Source organism: Protopterus annectens, chromosome 7.part0 (genome assembly GCF_019279795.1).
Source record: "Protopterus annectens isolate FY-2018-M chromosome 7.part0, PAN1.0, whole genome shotgun sequence".
NCBI classification, from domain to species: domain Eukaryota; kingdom Metazoa; phylum Chordata; order Ceratodontiformes; family Protopteridae; genus Protopterus; species Protopterus annectens.
Genome location: NC_056739.1, coordinates 1,271,799,558 through 1,271,815,695, shown reverse-complemented (window position 1 = coordinate 1,271,815,695; position 16,138 = coordinate 1,271,799,558). Strand labels below are relative to the sequence as shown.

At 39.7% G+C, this 16,138-nt stretch overlaps 1 protein-coding gene across 2 annotated transcripts in view; it reads right to left on the bottom strand.

Annotated features, from left to right (window-relative positions):
• Window positions 1–16,138, bottom strand: part of MAP2K5 (mitogen-activated protein kinase kinase 5) — a 3,489,187-nt gene that overhangs the window by 2,842,953 nt on the left and 630,096 nt on the right. For both annotated transcript variants that reach the window (XM_044077884.1, XM_044077885.1), the window contains one exon: window positions 15,719–15,788. In XM_044077884.1, coding sequence (XP_043933819.1) covers window positions 15,719–15,788 — 70 coding nt within the window. The remainder of the gene's footprint in view (window positions 1–15,718; window positions 15,789–16,138) is intronic.

The following is a 16,138-nucleotide window of genomic DNA, read 5'->3' as shown; positions in this document are numbered from 1 at the left end:
GATCTGGGGCAGGTGCCATGGATCCAGCAGTGACACAATGTGCAAGAAGGGGTACCAGTGTTGGCGTGGCCAGTCTGGTGCAATCAGTATCATCCTTGGTTTGTCCAGTTTGATCTTTAGTAGTACCTTGGTGAGAAGAGGCAGAGGAGGAAAGGCATAAACTGATAGATTTTTCCAGGTGAAGGACAGGGCATCCACTTTCCAAGCTTATGTGTGGGGATTCCTTGTGTAGAATTTGTCCAATTGGTAGTTCTTGGGGGAGGCAAACAGGTCTATATCTGGGCTCCCCCATTTATCAACATGTTGAATTTCTTTGGTTCCAGTTTCCACTCGTGTGGGTCCATGAGATTTCTGCTTAGATTGCCTGCCAGTGTGTTTAGGTTTCCAGGCAGGAATTGAGCCTGTAGGTGCACTTGGTAGCTCAAGGCTGTGTTCCACAGAGACATGGCAAGTCTGCAGAGATGGTATGAGTGGGTTACCCCTCGCTTGTTTTTGTGCCACATAACAGTGGTGTTGTTCATCTTTACCATTAATTGTCCTGGAAGAATGTGGTCCTTGAAGGTTGTCAAACCATTCTGTACAGCTAACATCTCTTTTTATTGATATGCAGGTGCATTTGACTTGTCCTGAATGCACGTCCCCTGCCATGTGAGCTCGCCATGCGTAGTCTGATGCGTCTGTTGTTAGGGTTTGGGTGGCAGGGGGTAGAGTGAATGGCAGCCCCTTGTTTTGGTGGCAGCCCTCTGCCCACCAAAGGAGTTCTAGCCATAGGCAAGGTATGACAGGAATCACTGCTTCTAGGTTCTGAGAATGTTGACACCATAGGCTTTTTAGATTCCACTATAGTTTCCTCATATGCAGTCTTGCATATGCAATTAGTAGAATGCAGGAGGCCATGAACCCCAAGGCTTGTAGTATTTGCCTTGCAGATAGCAGGTTCTTTGTGGCCACTAGTTTGAAGTAAGTTGTCAAATTAATTTGTTTCTCTGGCGTGAGGAAAGCCATCTGGGAGGTTGTGTTCAAGCTTGCTCCCAGGAATACAATTTGTTGACAGGATACCAGATGTGACTTCTTTTCATTTATGGTGTACCCCAGACAAGTTAGCACCTTTTGTACAAATGTCAAATGTTTCAAAAGTATGTCCTGGCTTTCTGCCTGAAGACAATCGTCCAGGTATGGGTATATTTGAATTTTTCTTTGCCTGCAAAATGCCATGACAGGCGCTAGGCGCTTTGTGAATACCCTGGGTGCAGTAGATAAGCCAAAGGGCAGTGCAGAGAACTGATAGTGCGTGTAGCCTGCTTTGAAGCATAGGTATCTTCTGCAAGATTCCCTGATTGGGATGTACAGGTAGGCTTCCTTTAAATCCAGTGTTGCCAACCGGGCATCTTTGCCTAGTATAGGAAGTAGCTGATGAAGAGTTACATCTTGAACTTTTGAATCACCAAAAAAGTGTAGGTAGAAAGGTACAGGATAGGTTGCCATGAATTGTCTTTTCTGGGTACCAGGAAAAGTCTTGAATATAAACCTTGTCCCTTTTCCTCTTCTGGTACAGTTTGAATAGCCTTTATGCTTAAGAGACAGAGTACTTGCTTTTTGAGCCTCTGCCCATTGATTTGGGGGTAGATCTGGCCAACTGTTTGGGGTTGGTAACGTGTGGAAGTGAAATCTGTATCCTTGGGAAACTACATTTAAAACCCATTTGTCCGGGGTAATGAGTTCCCAGTTTTTGGCCTGCAGAGCAATCTTTCCCCTAAAGGAGCAGTCAGTTGAGAAGTGCTTGGAAGTTTTAAAGTCAAGTCATTGAGACAGCTTTCCATAGGGGGGAGTCTTACTACTCCCTGATTTGGAAGCAGAAACCCCCCACTGCTTAGTCTTGTGCGTACCCTGGGACTGAAACCTGGGGCTTCTGCTGGTGCTGGGTTTGGGTTGAGAAGGCCAGGAAGAGGCAGGAAAGGACCACTTCTTAGAGGGCCAATGCCTACTAAATCTTGGAGGGTGAACCTGTAGGAAATCTTTAACAGTTTGCATATATTTAGCTTTTTCCTCCATCTTTTTAAGAACTTCTTCTGCTTTGCTGCCAAACAGGCGGTCCTGATTTAAGGGAGCATCCAACAATTTCGCTTTAACATGATCTGGCAAAGATTGTTGCTTAAGCCAAGCATGCCTTCTAAGTACAGACCCAGTGACAGCAGCCCTGCAAGAAGCCTCTAATGAATCAAACCCACATTGTAAAGTATGTTTTCCAACCTGTTCAGCAGAATGCATTAAATCCTATAAATCTTTAGTTTCAGCACAGTCAGGAATCAACATCATTTTCTGTTTAAGCAATCCAGTAATATGTTGCTGATACTTTAACATATGAAACTGACAGTTTAAGGCCCTAATGGCCAAGGTTGCAAAAGTGTACACCTTCTTACCCCATCTATCCAGCGCCCTGGAGTCTCTATCATAAGGGGTAGGATTTTTGGCAGTAGTAGCCTTAATGCCCTTGGGTCCCTGTGATATAGTCTCAGGATCCGCAGTAGGATTTTTAAAAAGGAACTTGTGAGAATCAGGAACCCTATAATATCTAACAGGTTTTCTGGGAGCAGGAGGCAAAGAAGATTCCAAAAAGGCATCATCAACAATTTCCAGTACTGGAGGGATAGCTAAAGGCCTGTTTTGAGGCAGGAGTAAGAAGTCCCTAAGACTCTTTTTCGAATCAAAGTAATCCTGGCTTTCCCAGCGGAAATGTTCCCTAAGAGTATGCAAGGTTTCACCAAAAGAAAAATCCTCTGGAGGGGATGTAGAGGGAATAGATTCCTCTGCATCAGAATCCTCATAAGCAGATAAGGGTAAATCCAGGTCATCAGAAGAAACAGAAATTTCAGAATCCTGGTCAGAAGATTCATAAGTAAATTCAGTACTAGGTCTCTTAGAAGGAGATGGTTGGCTTCCCCTGATTAAAGTTATAAGGTCTTCAGCCATTCTTATCATTTGTTTTGTTGGCATAGAGGCCTGAGCATGCGGCCTGGGCGTCGGTTTTCTAGGCATGGTTCGTGCTTCAGGCCTTAAAGAAGAAGGTGGCATCACTTTAATATGCAAGTCCGTAGGCCTGAAAACACCCTCAGAAGATGATGCCTGCACAGCAGCTCCGGACCCATCCAAGGTAGAGACATCCGCAGGTTCCACAGTTGAAGCATCTCACAGCATACCGGACTCCGAATGAGTCTTAGTAAAGGCCTGCGAATCAGAAGTAGCAGGTATCAGGGGCTGCGAAAGCACCTCACTGAGTACCGGCGAACTGGCAACTGGCTTAAGAGAAGTGTCGTTGGCAGCTTTGGACCTAGGCGGCCTGTCTCTGTCTTTATCTTTGCGGTTTTTTTGGAATGCCGGTAGTCAAAAGGCTTACCAACAACATATCTGGATAATTGAACCGAGAACCGAAATATTTAGAAGCGTAAATATACCGACGGATAGTTCGTTGGTTAAATAAGGCACAAAACCGACAGCGAGGTACGTCGTGGTCAGGGCCTAGGCAAGGAATACAGTACGAATTAAAATCTTTACGAAGTATCTGCTTTCCACAATAAATGCAGTTATTAACTTTTACTGACATCGGTAAAGAGCAAGAAAAAGTTTCCCCAATGGGGTACTTAGCTATAGTTGAAGACTTCGGTTCTGAAACTCAAAAACGAAAATTTCAAGAATCGGCCGATCGGCAGTTGCGAACTGCTTCTGCTTCGGGCACCGCATGGCAAGAAAGACTGATGTAATGGTGTCAGCTGCATGCTTTATACCCCTGACGACTTGACGTCATGGAAGATGAGACAGTAACCGATGCAGGACCCAAGACTTTGATAATCAGGCCGACTGAGGGCTACTGCAAGCAGATAACCCAAATGTGATGACTGCAACAGTGAAACACGAAGAACATCAACAGACGGATCGGATAAAATAAAGACTAGGAGGAGTCAGATGTGGAAAGCCGCGGATGTAGATTGTAAAACACTAGAAAGGAGATTTCAGAGGGGTCAACCAGCAGCAAAGAAACGTAGGCACCTGGCACTGACAGTGAGGTAGAATGGGAGGTGTAGTTCATGGGGGAGTACTGCACACACCAGTCAATAATTAAAATAAGAGGAAAGCCAATGTAGGTACAATGAAGAAGGTTTAACAACTGTGAAGGGAATAAGTGTCACAGGAAAGCAAACTGAAGAGAAAAGGTTACACTAAAATTACAAGGGGTAACTATTTGACTGATCCAGCATATTCGTATGAGTTAACAATTCTTACATTTTGGCATTCACAAAAAGGACCTAACCCAAGACATTACTGGTGGCATAAGATACCAGCAGTTAGCAACAGACCCATGCATATTTCTTCAGCAATGAATCCTTACACTTGTTATTAATGAAGCCTGACTTACAGCTTTACATCTAGGGTTCGAGACTGCATCTTTGTTAACAAAAAGACAGTTCAACAGGTAGCACACTTGCTTTTGGTGCATAAGGCTGTGGGTTATATTCTCACCTCAGGTACTTACTTATTACCAGTCTGCATAGAAACTCCTGACACTCTATTATCTTAGTACACCACTTTTTCCTTTAATGGCTTTAATCAGTGCTTCTGGTAAATTTTCCAATGGATTTACATAATAATATTGTTTCATCACATTATTATACCACATCATTCTATCTTTCTCTTTATCATCCATTTTCATTTTCCATGTTAGTAGTTTTACTTGATAATTTTTAATGTACTTACATATTTTTTATCTCTTTCTTATGCTTATCATTTCCCAAATTTCTATACTTATATTTATTAAATTCTTATTCTCGTACTCTACACAGGTTTAAAGAAGCAGAATAAACAACTGGATTTAGTAACCCCACTCCCCCTTCATCTTCACTCATCCACAAAACACCTCTTTGCACAGAGTAATCTTGAAACACATATGAAAGAAAACACAAATTCCACAATTTCCTTTTGATATTTTACTGGGAACATATAAACATTTGACATATATGCTACTTTTCCCATTAATATCAAATTCACCAGATAAACCTTTTTGCTGAATGATAATCTATACATCCTCCAAAGACATATTTCTTTTATCAAACCCTCCCATTCTATCATAAATACATCATTTTCCCCAAACATTATTCTTAGTAAAGACTTCACTCATGGAAAAATACACACCCCTAATTTTTACTACATCACCAAAGCCCTTACTTTTATCTTAGTTTCTTTCCCATTTCCTGTAAACATTCATTTCGGCAAACCAACACTTCCGTCATTCATATTTTATTAGCAACTACAACTATATCATCTGCATAAGATACAAGTAGCAGTATCGCCACCTCCTTTTGCATCACATTTCTATTATCCTTCATTTGATAAGCTACTTCACTCATTATCAATTCAAACAATATTCCACTTGTGGGATATCCTTGTCTTATACCACACTTCATACATATTTCTTTACTTAGCCACTAATTCACCAACACACACTCTATTACTCTGATATGCTGTCATGCACACTCTCCTAATTCTACTACCTATTCCATACTTCTCCATAACATTCCACAAAGCATCATGTTCTATTGTATCAAATGACTTGCTAATATCACCTACCATAAGTTTCACATCCTCCCTTGTACTTAAATCATTCACAATTTCTCTAACAACCAACAATTACTGACATCACTTCCCTTTTATACCATAGATACTTAACACCCGTCATCCTTCCTTCAATTCTCCTCTGTATTATTCCCACAAAAATGTTATAATCCCTATTTAGTGATAGGTCACCAATTTATTTCATTTTTCTCATCTTTCACCAATTTATTTCATTTTTCTCATCTTTCTTCCATATAAATTTTACTATTTCACTACACAACTCTTCATAAGAAACCCTACCAACAACATTCATTCAGTCCTTTTACAAAACACTCTCTCTACCAGTCTATTAATTCCTTGTACATTCCATATCCTATACCATCTGAGCCTGACACTGAATCAACATGCACTTTCCTAAGTGCTCATCCAATTCACAAATAGTAATTTATTTTTCTAATTCTTCCGTAACTCCTTCTAAAAATTTAAATATTTTCCATCCTTATACTTTTATATACATTTTCCACATGCTGTATTACAATACAGATTATTTGTTCTTGTGTTCTTTTTGCCTTTCCAATTCCATTTTATATTTCTCTCTTACCAGTTTCCTCCTGTACTGTTTTACCCAAATATGCAGACACTTCCTTCCCTTTTACCTTGTAAATACATCTGCCTAAACAGTAATGGCTTCTTTTTTTCTCAATTTCTTTTACACACTTCTTTTCCATATCATAATGCTCATGTATTATTCTCTAAATTCTCAAATACACCTCTATAAATGCTCCCATACTTCACTGTTTGTTCCTTTCTTACGTTATTCTGCCACTGAAAATAACTTTTTTTACTTGGGTTTAGTGCACCACTCAGACCAGTTTTTATAGAAGACCTTCATGGTTATAAGATCCTTCCACAACTGCAATATTTCCTACCCTCCGATTTCATCACATAACTTCACATTTTTCTTTTTATTCCGTTTCCTATTTTAACATACACCCTTTCTTTCATCATCTCCATCCATACTGCTAAAAGATCTGAAAAAACAGTGGCATCTGTATCACCAATCTGCTACCCTAAACCTTCCAATAATACAAATAATCAATTTCAGATCAAAGTGCCCCCTTCTATAATTCAACTGACTTTTGTTCCACACAGCTGATTTACCACAGTTTAAAATTTCCTGTATTTTTTTTTACATTTCTCCTTAAATTAGGAATCTTCTGCAGTCATAATTTTCATGTAACCACTCCATTCTATAAACATGCTCTCTTCACCTCACATTCAAAACAGTTAACTTTCTCATTCTTACAAATGTTGCATCTAGTATTTCACTGTTTTTTTTCACATTTACTTAAAGTACTCAAAAAAAATAATTTTAAAGTTTTAGGGAAATATTTTTTTTAATTGTTTTCTTATTTTTACTCTTTCCCCTACGGATTATTAGTTTCAACCCCTTTTCCTGTCCCTGTTCCTGTGTGCAATCTAGCCCATGCATTTTCCCCTTCATATCTATTTTTTTCTTCTACAGTTACTTCTTCACCTAGTTCACCCTCTTCCCAGCCTCCTGTTGTCCTTCCTCATGTATGGTTTCTTCCATTTCCTCTTCTTTTTTCATTATATACTGCTTGCTCTTGACAATCCATCCAAAAATGTCCCATTTTCTTTTACACAACCTGCATTCAGCTGCACAGAATGGGCTGGCGTTATGAACCCCCTCAGCTCTCCACTGTAATAAACTATTCACAGTTAGTTTTACACCCCCAACCCCTTTCTCTTCCTTTAAAATGCAAAAAATGGACATTCCATTTACTAGCGCACCAACCCGATGGCCAAATACATGACACCCTTCTACCTCCTTACCCAGCCATTCAGATCCCATTTCTGTGCCCTGCTCCCAACCCTCCTTAAACTTATTTTAATTATAAAAAAGTCTTCTTCTTAAACTGTAGCAAACAGTTGCTACAGTGTACACCTTCCTGCAAGCAGCACTACAGCGCTCATGTTTTAGACCACACATGGAGTGCTACAGCACTCAGGCTTGTCTGTAAATGCAATACCAACTTTTAAAAGCCAGCATTACATTACAGGGAGATCAGGATGGCTGATGTCAACCCCAGCACTTTGCTCTCAGGGCATTTGCCCCTCTTGCCCGCCCTAGCTATGCTACTGCAGTTGCACACCTTCTTGCTGCATGCCCTTTCTTCCTACACTGGTTACACTGTATATTACACAATCATTAATTAAATGAGAAACATTTCCATAAAAGAAACATGATTCAGGCTGACCAGGATATCTTAACATCCTTCAACACTTGATAAGAGTTCCACCATGTTTTTTTTTCACATTTAAAAACAGCTTCCAACCTCCATTGCATAAATCTCTCTCATTTCTAACTTTCACAAGGTTATCAACAGTTTCACACAAACTTTGGGTGCATTTTTTAGCATCCTTTTCTTTCAGTTCAACAGTTCTAAACATTTAAGTTACTACCAGAAAACAAATAATTGCTCCATGAATACATGTCCTTTTTGTTACACAGTGCCATCAATTTTATCTTCAATCCATCAGTTCCAAATGTTAAGACACAAAGTCTCTGTCCATCCATCCATCAACAACCCCCTTCTCCATATTTTTGCACATGGGGTTGGAGTGTCACTTCAACAATGACAATCATCTACAGCCATGGTTTACACCACCGAGTGTTAGCCCTGCCACTGTAGTTCTTCCTCATCACACACTCACATGCATACTCACACCTATGGCCAATTTAGAGTGGCTAATCCACCTACTACACACCTTTGGAATGTGGGAGGAAACCAAAGCACCCTGCGGAAACCCACAAGAACACAGAGAAGACATGTAGACTCCTCACAGAAGGCATACAGCTAAGAATCGAGCTGGAGAACCTCCTGCTGTGAGCCAACAATGCTATCCACTGTACCACTGTGCCACCCACTAACGGTTGTGCCACTAACAGAAAAATCTCTGTCCCTTCATGTAAACAAGACAAAATTTCATGAGCTTTAAAACCCAGAACAGTTAGCAAATTGTCCCATTACAAAATATCCATCTAATAGAGTGTCATTTTTTGTTCCTATTCTCACAGTTGGTCTTCTTTTTACAAATAATTATTAGTTTGTTGCTGTTCTTTTTTGCCTACTGTCATTGCTGCATATATTTTACTTACTCCATTATCTGTTGCAACAAAACCAGACTCCTCCTCAGTTTGTTGCCACCTTTGTCTTTTACTTTGTCATCTTTTACTTTCAGTCACTGTTGCACAAGTTCTAATTGTTGCATTCTCTGCTGCCACATCACCTGATTTCTTCTCCACATTACTATCATCAGCACTTCTGAAAAAGCAGAACTGTCTCCAGGATCATCTTGCTCAATTATTTTCAAGAGATCAGCATCTGCATGCCATCCTGTTATTTGCACTCCAACAGATTTGCTTACTTCATTTTCCATTGGGACAGCTAAACGCTGCCCATTTGTATCATCCACCACACAGGAATCAAACTGCATTCTGATTCTCCATATTTAACAAATATTTCTCCAAATCCTCCACTTTTACCTCTCTCTCCTTCTCCATGCTGCTGCTTCCCTTAAGCCTCTTTCTTGCTGATGTAGGAGCCCTCCAAAGCCAACTAGCAGCTCCAAATAATAGGGGAAGTTTCCTGATGTGCTGGTCAAATTTCCACTATTTAGTGTACACCACCTCAGGTCTCCTGTGAAAATAAGCCACTGGCCTATTGAGATTAACCCAGTCAACAAAGAATGAATGAAAAAAAAAAAAAAGGCAGGCCACACAAAGGTGGTGTACAGCCAGAATTAAAAGCATGTAAAAGACTGTGACACTTCAAAATATACTAACTTGTAAGAAACAGATGGGATATAATATGATACTTTAAATCATTTCATATTAAAAAAAAAGAAGTTATGTACTCACCATAACGTTCCATGTGAGTTGTTCATCTCGTCTTCATTTTTACAGATGGGTTCGGAGCCAATCCTCGGCTCAGAATTGGTCTACTACAAAGCTCGAGGTCTTCCGACAGCTTGAGGCCAAGTCCCTATCCCATGATGCACCTTGAGTTACCTCAGATCTTGTTTGCTGCCTCAAATAATACCATATGCCATTATATCACTTTTTTAGGTAAAAACCATAGAAAGACAGAGCAACCATGATAAAACTAGTATCTCAGTTTTCGAAAAACCCTGAAGGGGGTAGGAGGGTGGGAAGTAAGAATGAAGGTGAGATGAACAACTCACATGGAACGTTATGGTGAATACATAACTTCTTTATGTGAAGTTGTTCTATCTCGCCGTTCATTCTTACAGATGGGTAGCATCCCAAGCACCATCTTTCTCGGGTGGCTCACGGGAGTATATTTTTCAGGACAGTATAACAGGAGGAGGCCCTGTCAACTTTTTAATGAGTGATAAAAGTATGAGGTTTTGATCAAGTGGCTGCTACAGTTGGACACTACTCTGGTAGAATGAGCCTTAATTTTGTGTTGTAAAGGTAAATTGGCAGCTAAGTGAAAGTGATGCAATCAGATAACCATTTAGATAGCGTTGTTTTTGCCACTGGTATACCATTCCTAGAATCTGAAAAGGAAGCAAAAAGTTGTTCTGATCTTCTGAAGTCTTTGGTTCTATCCAGGTAAAATTTGAGCTGTGTACGAACATCATGCTTGTGCAGCATATACTCTAAGTTGTTGGTGTGTTTGGGGAAAAACATTGGTGAATCTATGATTTGGTTAAGGTTAGCTTCAGTACAAACTTTAGGTAAGAATGAAGGATTTGTTCGCATTGACACTCTGTCAGCATGAAAAACCAAATACGGAGGTTTTATGGACAAGACCTGTAGTTCTGATACTCTTTGGGCAGAAGTGATGGCTACTAAAAAGATAGTCTTCCAAGACAAAAAAATTTCAAATCACATGAAGAAGCTGGCTCAAAAGGTGGGAGAATAATGTGTGAAAGCATAAAATTTAGGCTCCATGGGGTATAAGGGGATTTCACTGGTGGTCTGAGGTGGAAGGTCCCTTTGAGAAAGGCTTTTGGATAGCTTGTGTGACATTATGTTCAATCCTTCAATACCAAGATGAAAATTATAGATGGTGGCAAGCTGTATCTGAATTGTAGCTGCTGCCGCACCTTTGTTGAAAAGCATAGTCAAAAATTCTAATACAGAGGAAATGGGAGCTTGGTAGGGAGCAATGTTATTCTGAGAAGCCCATATAGAAAATCTTCTCCATCTGCTATGATACAACTTCCTAGTAGAGGATTTATGAGAAGATATTAAAATATGTTGCATTTCGTTTAAGAGGTTATGGAACCTGGCTATGTTGGGAATAGGAGCAGCCGAGCTGTCAATTTTAGGGACTGAAGGAAGGGATGAAGAGCCCTCGATGAATGCGTCAGAAGGTCTATAACTGGGTCCAGAATCCAGGGCTCTTCCAACAGATAAAGACGAAGGAAGGGGAACCAAATCTGACGAGGCCAATGAGGGGCTATTAGAATGATGGTCCTTCCCAGGGCTTTTGCTTTCTGTAGTAGTCTGGGCATCAGAGGAATTGGTCGGAATGCATAGAGGAGACCTGAAGGCCAATAGTGCATGAGTGCGTCCCTTGGGGAATCTCCCGGATGTGGAATCAGGGAAAAGTAGCTTCTGCATTTTTTGTTCATGTGGGAAGCAAAAAGATTGCAGCAAGGCTGGCCCCATCTGCTGAATATTCTCTCCGCTATCTCTTTTTTGAGGGACCAGTCGTGAGGCAGCAAAATTGCCCTGCTCAGTTTGTCTGCAATCACGTTGGATTTCCCCAGGATGTGCATTGCTATCAGAAAGTGCTGGGTGGCTGTAGCCCACTGTCATACTCTTAGGGCCTCTCAACAAAGGGGATAGGACCTGGTTCCTCCTTGTTTGTTCAAGTACCAGACCACTGACATGTTGTCCGTCTGAATCATAATTGTCCCCAGAGGGAGAGAGTACTGCAACGCCAAGAGTACCGCTCTCATCTCCAGGACACTGATATGCAGATGTGTCTCTTGTTCGGTCCATGTGCCTTGGGCTGTTCTTCCCTGAAAATGCCCCCCTTACCCTATCAGGGAAGCGTCCGTGGTCACTGTGGCCGATGATGAGGGTAGGATAAAAGGATGACTTATTACTTGAAGACAGGTCAACCACTACCGAAGATCCTTTTTGTATGTGTTTGTTACAATAATGAGATGAGACATTGGGAGCTCTTGATATGACCATTGTGTGAACAGCAGCCATTGCAGAATCCGCATGTGCATGCGACCCGACGGTATCGTTATTATTGCAGCTGCCATCATCCCTAACAACTTTAGCACTTCTGATGCTGGAGCCTTGCCTCTGGATATGATGTTCTGGATTTGCTGATGAAGGAGTAATATCCTTTCTGATGGAAGTTTTAAAGTGGTGGCGGTGGTGTCCAATTCTGCTCCGATAAAAACAATATGTTGCGATGGCGACAAGGCAGATTTTTCTGTATTTATGGTAATGCCCAGTTGATTACAAACAGTAAGAGTGGTGTCCCTGGCTTGTATTAGCTGATGCCTGGTGATGGCAGTGAGGAGCCAGTCATCTAAGTATGGAAACACCTGGAATCCCAAACATCTCAGATGAGCCGTGACCACTGCCATACATTTGAACACTCTGGGGGCTGTAGTGAGACCAAAGGGCAAGGCTCGAAACTGGTAATGACTGTCTCCCAGCCAGAAGCGCAGATGAGTACGCATCCTGGAGATATATCAAGCACATCCAATTGTCTTTCCCTAAGAAGGGAAGTATGGCTTGGAGGAGGAAAAGTAGTAGATGGAATAACAATTTTTGGTTCCGAAACTGCTTAGGTCGGAATGGATAAATATGTAGCAAACGCCAGTGCCTGTAGCAACTTCTGCACCACACGATCCACATGCAAATCAGATAGGCTAATCGAGGACTGAGATGAGTGGATGGAGGGCGGTACCGACTGGAGTATAGGAGATTTCAATACTTCGGATACCGGTTCCAGGACTGGGAACCGGCTCCAAAAGGACCAGACGCTCGGCTCCGAAAGCTGGGGAGTAGACGTCGACATTTTTTTCAGATTTCGACAAGTTTGATGAAGACGTCTTAGAGGACTTAGAAGATTTGGGAGATTGGCTAGTTTTATCCTGGTCACCCAAAGCTTCCTGAAAAGAAGATTTCAGCAGTCCTCTATCTATCAATCTTCTTTTCCTTTCATGCAATACTCTACTTGAAAAGGAATGGCAAATGGAGCAACTCTCTTGCAAATGCAAGGCACCCAGACAACAGACACAACTTACATGACTATCAGTCACTGACACCTTTTGTCTGCACTTCGGACATTTTTTAAACCCAGACTTGGGATGTTTATCTTTATCCTGGTTAGCCATGAAACTATCTAACTAAACCAAGAAGATTTGAATTATCCAGCAAGAATGTACACACACACACACACAAACTTTATCAATTTTAAACTACACTATAGTATAAACAGTAAGTAGCCCCTAAAAAAACAAATGGGCTCTATATGGATAAATGTATAAACACACACACACACCAAATTTTAATATCTATAAATGCTTATAAAACACTCTACTAAGCTATTCTAATATCTATATATGGCACACCAAGAAGGGAAAGGGAATACTAAAGGCCTATAAAAAAACGAAGGCCAAAGGAATTAAGAGAACTATCAAATTTTAAGATATTAAAGATCTAAAGTTATAACTATCAATAACTATGGATAACTGTATAAATCACTTAGCCTTGTGTTATTTCGTTACCCTGTAGAACTGTTGCTATTATAACTATGGATAACTATCAATATACAAGACAAAATTTAGAAATTTTGAGAAAAAAAGCTATTCTGGCCCGTGCTGTGCTAGGAAACCTCCGATCTATTGCAGCAGCAAACTAGATCTGAGGTAACACAAGGTGCATCATGGGATAGGGACTTGGCCTCGAGCTGTCTGAAGACCTCAAGCTTTGTAGTAGATTGGCTCCGAACCCATTTGTAAGAATGAACGGTGAGATAGAACAATTTTACATCAGTGTGTTATAAAGTAGCATCTTTTAAAAAAGAGACAGAATTCTTGATTAAGAATATCAAACGAAAATTTAAGGATTAATGTATCCAGTAAAATTCATAGCAATTTCAGTGTGTGACTACAGAGCAACTTAAGAGCACAAGAAAGTGAATTACCGTCAAACATGTAATATTTCAGTTGTGAAAACACTAATGTTTAACCCTTTCTGCAGCATCTCAGGAAATTCCCCTTATTCCAAGGTAGAGAAGAAGGGGTGTGGGGTGAGAGCAGTTTCACCCTGTAAATAATGCTTTAGCAGTTTAACAGCAAACTTAGATTTTTGCTTTTCTACTTGCAATTTGCACATTAGTATTTGCAGTTTTGAACTTTGTCATGTGATTGGAGATCTTCTGTCATGAAGCCAAACAGAATGGGAGTATTGTGCCTAATAGTACAATCAACACCTATCAAAAGACTATGATGGAGTAGAACATCTGAGGACGGTGAAACACACATGACCAAAGTAAATCGTAGCCCATTATGCAGATCCTCCCACGATCAACCTGTAACACAACATATGCTTACTGAGGGTTACAGAAGTTGCAAATAATTGGAAAAATAATTTTGCTCCTACAGCAACTGCAAACTATGAACCCCTTAATCAAATGTAAACATAAGCTTTGGAATACTTGATTATGAGTAATAAAGAAATCCAACACAGAAGGGACTCCCAAAAAAAAAAAAAAAGTTTTTTTTTTTTTTTAACCTTAGCAGCGTATTAGTCTATTCCATTAATGTGTACAGAAGAACTCAACATCAAAGATTTTAAGCATGGATGAAAATGTAATGAAAGGGTTTGTGGCTGTTCAGGGAGGATTTTCCAAGCCAGGGAGAGTGAAAGTAGTATGTACAAGTGAAAGCAGGCAAGGCTGTTAATGGTTGAACTAGTGGTATTCATTACTTAATGATCCTGGTTCTAACCTAACACATCTGTTTCTTATGATTTCTGATAATGCATGCGTATTCTACTTTAGCTTGCTATGTCCAAGCCCCCCCCCCCCCCCCCAAACAGGTTAAGGAGAAATGCACTGCAATGCATTCTGGGAGAATATATATATATATATATATATATATATATATATATATATATATATATATATATATATATATATATATATATATATATATATAGATATACATATACATATATATATATATATATATATAGATATATATATATATATATGTATAGATATATATATATATATATATATATACATATACATACATATATACACATACACACACACAGGGAGAGACAAACAGAAAACATTTGTTTGTCATTTTAAGATGAGAATCACTGAACATACTAAGTGCAATGTTAGTATGGTCTTGTCAAACTTTGCAAATGTTGAAAAATTACAAAAAATAAATTAAAAAAAGAAACAGAAAAAATCAGACATAACCAGAAAACAATGCAGACGTTAAAAAAAAATTGTTTATTTATTTAGCTTAATTTATTTGACATTTGTTAACCGGGAAGCTCTGACTTGGAACAAAGCCAATTTTCAGAAGAGGCCCTGGGTGAAATGCTCTAGATGTATGTCTTTGTAACATTTACCAAAGGATTGCAAGACAAATGCCTCAAACTTGTTCATCACAAGATACAGAGTATAAAATTGTAGTATTTTAAAAAAATCCATGCGATAATCCATGCCATGCAGGAGATCTGGCAGGACCCACTGTAAAAAAACTGAAAAGCAATTCAGGATAGGGAGTTACAAATTAAATAAATGCAATGGCTGATTGATTAGGCATACGAGGCCTCATCTGTTATTTTTATGCAAAATACCAGCCACTGCAGCATCTGCTAAAACAAAAGAAAGAAATCTTAGAATTATCCGTTTCTTTTAGCAAGACTGTTTAAAGTAAGTACTTTCAAGCTGTTCTGTTGCTATTACACAGTAGCTGGGCCTTGAAGCAGTTCTGTATATAATGCTACACAACCAAGTTACAGAAAGCACCAATTATCTAAATGTAATAACAGGATTACCTCTTGGATAAATCTGCAGAGGTTCAATCATCTCTCCGTTCACTTGCTGTTCCATTACTGTTGTGTAATACTGCAAACAAATCAAAGACTGAGAGTAAATAAATCCTCACAGTTGAGACTGTTCAAATCAAATTCATCCACAAACTGATTATTTCACACGAGACACTTCAATGAAAGGGCTTTAAAAAGCTTTTTCATTAACAACAGGAAGTAATTAGACAAATGACCACACAGCTAAAAGGCTGCCCGCTGAGAAAACAGCAGGACAAGGTACTTCTATAACAATGTTTATGAAGCTGAAGAGAATGTAGTCCAGTACAGAAACCCACTGTGTGTCCATCATAATACAACAGGGAAACAAATGCAGTTCAAAAGCATGGATGCTGTCTGCTAGCAAAAAAAAAAAAAGTATATCATATC